The 11842-nt window shown below is 40.7% G+C and overlaps 1 protein-coding gene across 2 annotated transcripts in view; it reads left to right on the top strand.

Moving 5' to 3' along the window:
• Positions 1-1310: 1310 nt before the first annotated feature.
• abraxas2 (abraxas 2, BRISC complex subunit) overlaps positions 1311-11842 on the top strand; it is a 28743-nt gene continuing 18211 nt past the window's right edge. For both annotated transcript variants that reach the window (XM_061911688.1, XM_061911687.1), the window contains exons 1-3: positions 1311-1467; positions 8410-8500; positions 8621-8657. In XM_061911688.1, the coding sequence (XP_061767672.1) occupies positions 1396-1467; positions 8410-8500; positions 8621-8657 (200 nt within the window). In that variant the 5' untranslated portion in view covers positions 1311-1395. The remainder of the gene's footprint in view (positions 1468-8409; positions 8501-8620; positions 8658-11842) is intronic.

Below are 11842 nucleotides of genomic sequence, written 5' to 3'. Positions count from 1 at the left end.
CCTTTTGAAAACGTCGCGGAATGATGACACGTATGATGACGTCACCGGTTGTAGCAGACATGTTCTTCCAGCACTGATCACGGCTAAAAGTAGTCTGCTTTAATCGCATAATTACACAGTATTCTGGACATCTGTGTTGCTGAATTTTTTTGCAATTTGTTCAATTAATAATGGGACTACAAAGAAGAAAGATGTTGGTGTATTGCGGCCGGCTGTAGCAACACAAACACAGCCGGTGTTTCTTTGTTTACATTCACTTAAAGATGACGGTGAAGCTTTAATATGGAACAGAGCGGTCAAGCGAATATGGTTCTCTACCACATGTCAACCGGCAGGTCTCGGTGAGAAAATTGTGGTAACAAGTCGGCTCTTACCATAGACATGAGCAGAGCTTGTGTCGTTCCTCCTGCAGCTGTCAAAGAGGCAGCTGCGATTATTTTGCCTCCTCCGTGGCTTCCCTCAGAGACACTGGCGGTCACCACAACCCTCCGACTTTCAGGTACGACAGTATAATCTCACTACAACACTAGTAACACAATAAGCAGATAAGGGATTTTCCAGAATTATCCTAGTAAATGTGTCTAATAACATCTGAATCGTTCCCACTGACTTCGCTTTTTTTTTCTTTGTAGTCCTTCACTCTCACTATCCCCATCCACGAATCTTTCATCCTCGCTCAAATTAATGGGGAAATCGTCGCTTTCTCGGTCCGAATCGCTCTCGCTGCTGGTGGCCATGATTGTAAACAATGTTCAGATATGAGGAGCTCTACCACCCGCGACGTCACGCGCACATCGTCTGCTACTTCCGATACAGGCAAGGCTTTTTTATTAGCGACCAAAAGTTGCGAACTGTATCATCGATGTTCTCTACTAAATCCTTTCAGGAAAAATATGGCAATATGGCGAAATGATCAAGTATGACACATAGAATGGACCTGCTATCCCCGTTTAAATAAGAACATCTCATTTCAGTAGGCCTTTAAATTGATGAATCCAGATGGATCTCTATTACAATCCCCAAAGAGGGATGATGTATTTTACTTCTTTATCTCTTTTTTTCAACCAAAAATGCTTTGCTCTGATTAGGAGGTACTTGAATTAAAAAAATGTTCACAGTGGGTACATCACTGAAAATAGTTTGAGAACCACTGGTTTAGGCTGCTCGCCGGCTCCTCATCACCACTTCAAGATGGCGGCCCAATTTCTCGCGTCACAGCAGCCAATGCTGCGTCTACTTATGACTTTCCGAGTCCGACCGATACGTGCTCGCTGCAGAGGCTTCCATGTTGGATCATACCGCGTCATAGACTACATTTCCCACAAGGCACCGCGGGTCCCTTGAAACTGCATCTCCAACGGCAGGGGGCAGCGGGCTTGAGAGGATGTTCCCAACATGGCGGCATCCATTTCAGGCTATACTTTTAGTTCGGTGTGTTACCACAGCGCCAACAGCAACTCTGACCATGTGAGTATTCTTGTCATGTCGTTAAAGAAAGCTGGGCTTTATCCTCACCTTGTTGTTCCGCGCCAGGAGTCCGTGTCGCTGCTTAGCTGGGTTTGGTGTCGTCTATTTACTGGCCGCTTCCCTCATTTAAGCTCCTACGCTAAATGCTACCTAAGTGCAACACGTCTAAATGTATGCGATGTATATTGTAGTTACACACTAGTTTCATGACACGTCATCACTGGTGTGTGTTTGGCTTGTTTTTAACAACAGGAAGTAACACAAGTTAGCACTTAGCTACTTGGCTAGCTAGCAAGTGTTGCTGTTTTGTATGTCACTTCCGTTTAAAGGCCTGCTGAAATTATTTAAACGGGGATAGCAGGTCCATTCTGTGTCTTACTTAATCATTTCGTGATATTGCCATATTTTTGCTGAAAGGATTTAGTAGAGAACACCGACAATTAAGTTCGCAACTTTTGGTCGCTAATAAAAAAAAACTTGCCTGTACCGGAAGTAGCAGACGATGTGCGCGTGACGTCACGGGTTGTGGAGCTCCTCACATCTGAACATTGTTTACAATCATGGCCACCAGCAGCGAGAGCGATTCGGACCGAGAAAGCGGCAATTTCCCCATTAATTTGAGCGAGGATGAAAGATTCGTGGATGAGGAAAGTTAGAGTGAAGCACTAAAAAAACAATTAAAAAAAAATGGCGACTGCTCCAGGCGACAGATATGGGAGGTGTCACGCCAAATGTCCCTCCCCCCCTCCCCATTTACTTCCGGGGTCACGTTTACCTCGCAATTATTTTTACCAATTGACTAATAAAATTGTTGACTGGATTGTGATTAGCATATTGATAAACTAACACAATCCAGTCAACAAATCTATTAGTCAATTGGTAAAAATTGACTAATGAAGTGAAGTGAATTATATTTATATAGCGCTTTTTCTCTAGTGACTCAAAGCGCTTTACATAGTGAAACCCAGTATCTAAGTTACATTCAAACCAGTGTGGGTGGCACTGGGGGCAGGTGGGTAAAGTGTCTTGCCCAAGGACACAACGGCAGTGACTAGGATGGCGGAAGCGGGAATCGAACCTGCAACCCTCAAGTTGCTGGCACGGCCACTCTACCAACCGAGCTAGATTGGTAAAAATTAGTCAATTGGTAAAAATTGACTAATAGATTTGTTGACTGGATTGTGTTCTCTTATCAATATGCTAATCACAATCCAGTCAACAATTCTATTAGTCAATTGGTAAAAATATTTGCGAGGTAGCTACAACCAAAGTATCTAGCTAGCTAGCGAGCTATGAGAGGTAAAACACAAAATAAAATATGAATACGTTTTAACAATGAAATAGTTGTATCCTTAAGTAACAAAACTACAAAGAACAATATTTGCAAATGAGAAATGAGAAGGAATAGAGAATTTTTTTATCGTGTTAATCAATTTCTTCAGATTCCAGCAGCGAAGTATCCTTCCAGCGACGGGCAGTCAAAGCCGAAGTGTGACGTAAGAGGAAACATGACCCCAGAAGTCAATGGGGGAGAAGAAATTTGGCGTGACAGAGCGATTCAGATGTTATTAGACACATTTACTAGGATAGTTCTGGAAAATCCCTTATCTGCTTATTGTGTTAATAGTGTTTTAGTGAGATTATAAAGTCATACCTGAAAGTCAGGGGGCTGCGGTGAACGCCAGTGTCTCTGAGAGAAGCCAATGGTGGAGCCAAGATCCCAGCTGCCTTTTTGACAGCTGCAGGAGGTCGCATAATCCGCTCAAGTCTCCGGTAAGAGCCGACTTAATATCACAATTGGTTGACATGTGGTAGAGAAACATGTTCACTTGACAGCTCTGTGTTAAAGCTTCACAACAAACAAAGAAACACCGGCTGTGTTTCGGTTGCTAAAGGCAGCTGCAATCCACCCCTTTCCACCAACAGCATTATTCTTTATAGTCTCCATTATTAATTGAACAAATTCCAAAAGATTCAGCAACACAGATGTCCAAAATACTGTGTAATTATGCGATAAAAACAGACTACTTTTAGCCGTGAGTGGTGCTGGGAGAACATGTCCGCTCCAACCAATAACGTCACGCGCATCAGTCCGAGACGTTTTCAACAGGATACTTCGCGGGAAATTTAAAATTGCAATTTAGTAAACTAAAAAGGCCGTATTGGCATGTGTTGCAATGTTAATATTTCATCGATATATAAACTATCAGACTGCGTGGTCGCTAGTAGTGGCTTTCAGTAGGCCTTTAAACCTCACGTTTCCCATGACACACTTTCTAGAACAGGGGTCGGCAGCCTAAAATGTTGAAAGAGCCATATTCGACCAAAAATACAAAAACAAATCTGTCTGGAGCCGCAAAAAAATTAAGCCATATTACATAAAGATAGTATGTCATGAAATCCATCCATCCATTTTTCTACTGCTTATTCGCTCTGGGGTTGCGGAGGGTGCTGGCGCCTATCTCAGCTTGCGTCATGAGATATAAATTGAATTAAAAGGACTTAAAGAAAACTAAATGACCTCAAATATATCAACAAATGAGGCATAATGATGCAATATGTACATACAGCTAGCCTAAATGGCATGTTAGCATCGATTAGCTTGCAGTGACCAAATATGTCTAATTAGCACTCCACACAAGTCAATAACATCAACAAAACTCACCTTTGTGCATTCATGCACAACGTTAAAAGTTTGGTGGGTTAGGGGGGTGGGATCTGGTGCTAGCGGGGGTGTATAATGTAGCCCGGAAGAGTTAGGGATGCATGGGATTCTGGGTATTTGTTTTGTTGTGTTTATGTTGTGTTACAGTGCGGATGTTCTCCCGAAATGTGTTTGTCATTCTTGTTTGGTGTGGGTTCACAGTGTGGCGCATATTAGTAAGAGTCTTCAAGTTGTTTATATCACCTACGTGTGTTACAATAAACTGCATTCTAGATGTGATCGTCTGGAAAGCAGACAGCATGGTGTAAAAGCTGGCGATATAACATGTCGTAAAGGAAGTTAATGGCAAAGTTATTAAGACACATCCACAATATTGTTGTCCGGGAGAAAATCGTAGTATGTAAACCCTGGGAGATATCTGGGAGGGGCACTGAAGTCCGGAAAAATCGGGGGGGGGGGGGGGGGGGTCGGCAAGTATGCAGCTGAGCCACATTAGAGTGATCAAAGAGCCGCGGGTTTGGGACGCACATATTTCTGCAATTGTCCCAAGTCAAAAACTAAAATTTCCATTTTTCCCCTCATTCATTATTTAAAAAATCTGGGCTCACCAAGCTTTGACGAGGCATAGAAAGTTGAGAAAAGTGATTTGTCACAGACAATTTAAAGACGCCCGCATTCCTACACAACCGCCACCAACTACTGTCAATCAAATGTTCTTCCAAAGATAGGCAAGGCAACTTTATTTACATAGCACGTTAACAACCATTTTAAAATCGGACCAAACGGCTTTACAGGTTAAAAAGCATAGAGCAAAAAAATCGACAGGTGCTTCCTGCTTTCAGGATTGCATGTTTGTCAACATTCCTAAAGCTAATTAGAAGACGCTACAAAGCAACTTTTCTTTAAAGTTTTAATAATTGTTGACGCCTAGTTCAGTTCAGTTTGCTTGTTCAGTGGCACAAATGTCCTACTCATGCCTGCAGCAAAAGCTTACAGTGAAGATATTTAATCTCAAAACTATTCACCGTTCCTGACCAAGAAGAACGCGGAGTTGGAATATAATTACAACACTTTATGTACACATTTATATACATATTTATTAGGGCTGGGCAACAATTAAAATTTTTAATCGACGTTAATCGCACTATTTCTCTGATTAATCGCGATTAACTGCATTGTATACGCAAAGCCCAATAATGAATTCAAAAGTAGTGCGTAGTGCACCTTTTATTGGAATATTCTCCCACATGAACAAAAGCGCCAAAACATTTGTTGTGCAAACACAATTTAAATCAGTGCTTGTTAAACAGTAGCAGTTAAATAGCATATTTTATGAAAATCAACTCAAAAAATGTAAATACAAACATTTAAGCTTATTGCCACTGCCAGGGTTTTTAAGTTATCCTGTTTGTTATGGAAAATAAATATAATCTACATACAAATCTCTGAGCCACAATCATAACATCTGAACAGGCAATTTCTGAGGTAACAGCAGAAACATTTTATTTTATCAGGGATCTTATGTTTAAAAAAAACTATATTATAGTTAGTGGGCTGTTTTAGGGAATTTTTGATCAAATTATCCGTAGTAGCAATATTAATAATGTTTATTCTGCGTAGTGCACTTAAGATAATTATGACCATATCTAGGAATAGATATGATGGGTATTTTCCGATTGTTTGCTTGGTGCTTTGATAAACTGAACGCATCATATACATGGTACTATATTGTGATGTTATGAGCCAGGGAAAAAAAGAACTACCCTACCCAGCATGCAACAGGAGTGACGGGCATGCGCGGTAGCCCGGTATAGGTTGTGTTGCCATGACGGCATCTTGTATGTTGTGATATGCACGCTCTGAAAGCAAACGTTAAGAACTCAGCCAATATGCCTCGTCTGCATTATTTATAAATAGACAGACAACACATATACTCCGCTGCTTCACAGCCCGCTGGATGTAGCCGGCGAAGTATTCCCATGCTAGCTAGCCGGTCTAGCAAGCACGCGTCATTCAGTCCAAAACGGCCCGATCCAGAATTGTCTGGCGGTCGTAAGTGATCCCGGAGTGACCACGCTGTAAGCCAGCCATGAAATTTGCAGAATTGTCTGGTATTTTTGCCAAATGTTCCATCTTTACCAATAGCCCCTCGACGCCGGGCGACGCCAGCTTGTTAAGAAAAGGCCTTAACCAAATAAAAGCATGTAAACAACATGCGCAAATGTGCGATAAAATAATTGTCGGCGTTAATAGATTGATGAGTTAACTCATAATTAACGCACTAATTGTACTTCTAATGTATATACTTGTTCTTATGCTATGTGAACTCACTATGTTCTCTGCTGGCTGTACATATCCTACTAAATAAGACCTACACTGTTTCAATGTCCACATTTCTCTGTTGATGCAATTGTTGATGACTGAAGTTCTGATATCAACCAAAGCTCCTCATCCCACCCCCCGGATTGTAAATAATGTAAATAATTCAATGTACATACTATGATGATTAACTTGTGTGATGACTGTATTATGCTGATAGTATATATTTGTACCATGAATTGATTAACTTGGACCCCGACTTAAACAAGTTGAAAAACGTGTTCGGGTGTTACCATTTAGTGGTCAATTGTACGGAATATGTACTGTACTGTGCAATCTACTAATAAAAGTATCAATCAATCAATCAATCAAATTTGCCCACCCCTAATTTTTATATAATATTGACATATTTATAGAATATGTAACTACAAGCGCCATTCACAGACAAAGTCCCATTGCTTTTATGAGCGGTCGAGCGAGTCAAAAGCAGAATTTTTTTTTTTTTATTATTATTATTTTTTTTTAAATTTGTGGCGGCCGTCATTCTTTCGTGCTGGGCCGCCACAAATAAATGAATGTGTGGGAAACCCTGACTTTGGAATACATATGGCTGCTTCAGTCCCCTGATATGTCTGCCAACAAGGTGACTTTCATGGCTAACTGGGCTTGGGTGGCAAGCTCAGGTCTGATCATCCTGCAGCTGGCCGCCTCTGGAGAGGGTGTATATTGTAATTTTTCTGAAGGAACTCTCCTGACGGAATAAATAAAGTACTATCTAATATAATCTAGTGTTAAAGGCCCAAACACCCAATGACCCAGAGGAACACTATTGATGATGCGCACCCGTAAATTATTTTATCCTTCAGGTCTTCTATTCACGTTCACTGTTTTCCTACAAGGCCACCAAGTGTATGTGCTCGCAAAGGATGCAAACACCTCATTCTGTTTTTAATTTGTTTTAGGAGTCTTTTTACGTGTTTTAGGAGTCTTTTTACGTGTTTTAGGAGTCTTGTTACGTGTTTTAGGAGTAATTTATGTTTTAGATGTTACTGTGCATCTCTTAGGAGTCATTTGATGTGTTTTAGAGTCATTTTTAATGTTTTAGAAGTTGGTTGTTGGGTTTTTAAATGTTTTACTAGTCAATTTAATGTGTTAAGTCATTTTATGCTTTTGTCTTTCGCACAAGAGGTAGAACACCTCACTCCTTGTTTTCTGGAATCACCTTTTTTTGTTAAGTACATTATGCCTCATGTGTTCATCATAGTTTTGACGTGACTATCTAGAATGTAAATAGTCATGAAAATAAAGCATTGAACGAGAAGGTGTGTCCTAACTTTTGCCCTATACTGTACAAACAATGATCCATCCATCCATTTACTACCGCTTATTCCCTTTGGGATGGCGGGGGGCGCTGGTGCCTATCTCAGCTACAATCGGGCGGCAGGCGGGGTACACCCTGGACAAGTCGCCACCTCATCGCAGGGCCAACACAGATAGACAGACAACATTCACACTCACATTCACACACTAGGGACCATTTAGTGTTGCCAAACAACCTATCCCCATATTTTGACAATAAAATTGCATATTTGTACTAATATTAGGTTATATTCTTAAATCAATTTTAATTATGGAAGCGAGTAATAACTTTGATAAATCCTGATTAATTAAAAATCCAAAATATGATGAAAAATACATAATTTGACAGCACTACTTCAAAAGAAAAACACAATTTTTAAAGACTTTCTTAATTTTATGAATGACAATTGCCTGATACAATCATCCAATTTCTTCAGATTTGTAACTGTCACACAAGTGTAAAAAGAAGTTAAGCACTAATCCAGTGTAAAATGTTACGATACAAGATGTTTCCCCACAATTCTTGTCCTTTTGCCATTTTTAAGTTCCACTGTAGTGGCTTAATTGTCTAAGAGTAAGTTGTGTGTTTGTTTGTGCAGGAGGGCTTCCTATTAGGAGAAGTGAGGCAGGAGGAGACTATCAGCATCAGTGACACACAGATTAGCAATGCAGAACTGCTCCAGGTAGTAGGTGAGGAAATGTGCTTTTGTTGTATTGATGCATGCTTTTTTTACTATTCTCCACTGTGTGATGTGAATACTTTCTGAAATAGTGGCATTTCAATCCATACAAAATCTTTGTTTCCCACAGAAATCCATAAACATGATCCGTGTGCACGGTTGTTTAGGTAAGCGCTTTGCTATTACTAAAAATATACATGTTTAGGATTTCCATTGTGCACAAAAAACACATTATGTAAGCTTTGTTGTGTAGTGTACTTACTAGGGTTGTACAGTATACCAGTACTAGTATAGTACTGCAGTACTAATGAATCTTATTCAGTACTATACCGCCTCTAAAAAGTACCTGTCCCCGCCCCCCCCCCCTTTTTTTTTTTAAACAAGAATGACGGCGCGTCGTCGTCACGTCATGACATTGCTGGTTTTACAAGCAGAGGAGCATGTTTGGCAGCACACAATCACTGAGTACTTACAAGCAGACACGGTGTGTAGACAGAAAAGGGAGAATGGACGCATTTTGGTGTAAAAAGTAAAGATAAAGGTGAAGTTATAACACTGAAACACCCTCAGGAGGAGCTGCTTTAAGACATGGCTAGCTAGCGAGCAGCTAACATCCACCCGCAGTTGGCAGTGTTTTATCTACGTCTAAATCACTAATCCTTGTCTCCATGGCGACAGTATAAAGTATGTTTATTACGAGTATTATTATCACTGGAGCACGAGGAATAGCTAAACATGCTTCACTGCACACCGTAGCTCGCCGGTGTCACAATGTCAACAAATGCCATGGGTGGATCTACACTTGACATCCACTGTAATGATACCAAGTGCAGGGGCATATCTAGTTGATACTACTATTATTACATCGATATTTTTTATAATCACAAAATATTTTTTGTTTGTTTTAAAATGTATATTATGTTTATTAAGTCAGTAATTATGTCCCTGGACACATGGAGACTTTGAATATGACCAATGTTTGATCCTGTAACTACTTGGTATCCGATCGATACCTAAATTTGTGGTATCATCCAAAACTAATATAAAGTATCAAATATCAGAAGAATAAGTGATTATTACATTTTAAGAGAAGTGAAAATATAACATGGTAATACAGAAAATAAGCAGATATTACAAGTAAATAAACAAGTGGATTAATAATAATTTTTTACAGTTTGTCCTTCATAATTTTGACAAACTAATCGGTAGATTAATGACACAATATGTTACTGCCTACGTCAGCAGACTAATTAGGAGCCTTTGTTTACTTACCGTATTTCTTTGAATTGCCGCCGGGTATATAGTATGCGCCTGCCTAGAATTACTGCCGGGTCAAATTCGTTTCGCCAAATAATTAGCATATGCCTAGAATTTCCGCCGGGTCAAACTCGTCACGTCACGAGTGACACTTCACCTGTCATCATTTTCAAAATGGAGGAGGCTGATTTCAATCATTTGAAATCGCATAAAGGGAAGAAGATGAACAGCTATTCGGTAGGATTTAAGGTCCAAGCTATTGAATATGCTAAAAATACCGTAGCTGCGTGTGTCAAATATGAGTCATTAAATGACTCCCGCCTCCTGGTGGTAGAGGGCGCTAGTGATCCTTCTTGCGACTACTCGGCTGCAGAAGAAGTGACAACAAGCAGCAAGAGTGAGCAGCGTGTGTTTATTTTTTCCTCTCGCTTGCACTTTTAACATGGACGATTACATATCTAAAATAAAACAGCTATCTAAACTGGACTTTTAATCGAAGCAGGAGGTAATAAAGGAAGATCTCCATCGAGACAGAGAGACTTTTAAAACTGAAGAAAGATAAGGAAGACTTCAATAAACAAGTTATCGATGCTTTTGATCAGAAGGAGCTGCGCATGGACTTCATTTATAAGTAATGGTAAGATCATAATAACGTTTTTGTTATTAAATGTGCTTTTCATGATGGTGTCTTTACATCGCACTCACATTTTTATGCGCAGGCTTAAATTTACCGCATGCCTTTGGTAAGCGCTGGAGTGAGAAAAGATTTTAAATGAATTAGTGCCCCGGCGGCAATTCAGGGAATTACGGTACTTACTAATAAAAGACAAGTTGTCTAGTATGATCACTACTTTATTTAAGGAGTCAATCAATCAATCAATCAATTAATGTTTATTTATATAGCCCCAAATCACAAATGTCTCAAAGGACTGCACAAATCATTACGACTACAACATCTTCGGAAGAACCCACAAAAGGGCAAGGAAAACTCACACCCAGTGGGCAGGGAGAATTCACATCCAGTGGGACGCCAGTGACAATGCTGACTATGAGAAACCTTGGAGAGGACCTCAGATGTGGGCAACCCCCCCCCCTCTAGGGGACCGAAAGCAATGGATGTCGAGCGGGTCTAACATGATACTGTGAAAGTTCAATCCATAGTGGCTCCAACACAGCCGCGAGAGTTCAGTTCAAAGCGGATCCAAGACAGCAGCGAGAGTCCCGTCCACAGGAGACCATCTCAAGCGGAGGCGGATCAGCAGCGTGGAGATGTCCCCAATCGATACAGGCGAGCGGTCCATCCTGGGTCTCGACGAGCGGTCCATCCTGGGTCTCGACTCTGGACAGCCAGTACTTCATCCATGGTCATCGGACCGGACACAAGGGAGGGGGGGACATAGGAGAAAGAAAAGAAGCGGCAGATCAACTGGTCTAAAAAGGAGGTCTATTTAAAGGCTAGAGTATACAGATGAGTTTTAAGGTGAGACTTAAATGCTTCTACTGAGGTAGCATCTCGAACTGTTACCGGGAGGGCATTCCAGAGTACTGGAGCCCGAACGGAAAACGCTCTATAGCCCGCAGACTTTTTTTGGGCTCTAGGAATCACTAATAAGCCGGAGTCTTTTGAACGCAGATTTCTTGCCGGGACATATGGTACAATACAATCGGCAAGATAGGCTGGAGCTAGACCGTGTAGCATTTTATACGTAATTAGTAAAACCTTAAAGTCACATCTTAAGTGCACAGGAAGCCAGTGCAGGTGAGCCAGTACAGGCGTAATATTATCAAACTTTCTTGTTCTTGTCAAAAGTCTAGCAGCCGCATTTTGTACCAACTGTAATCTTTTAATGCTAGACATGGGGAGACCCGAAAATAATACGTTACAGTAATCGAGACGAGACGTAACAAACGCATGGGTAATGATCTCGGCGTCTTTAGTGGACAAAATGGAGCGAATTTTAGCGATATTACGGAGATGAAAGAAGGCCGTTTCAGTAACGCTTTTAATGTGTGACTCAAAGGAGAGAGTTGGGTCGAAGATAATACCCAGATTTTTTACCGAGTCACCTTGTTTTATTATTTGGTTGTCAAATGT

The sequence above is a fragment of the Nerophis ophidion genome, linkage group LG09, assembly GCF_033978795.1.
Source record: "Nerophis ophidion isolate RoL-2023_Sa linkage group LG09, RoL_Noph_v1.0, whole genome shotgun sequence".
Classification (NCBI taxonomy): domain Eukaryota; kingdom Metazoa; phylum Chordata; class Actinopteri; order Syngnathiformes; family Syngnathidae; genus Nerophis; species Nerophis ophidion.
The sequence above is the reverse complement of the archived record's forward strand: the minus strand, read 5'-3'. Positions and strand labels throughout refer to the sequence as shown.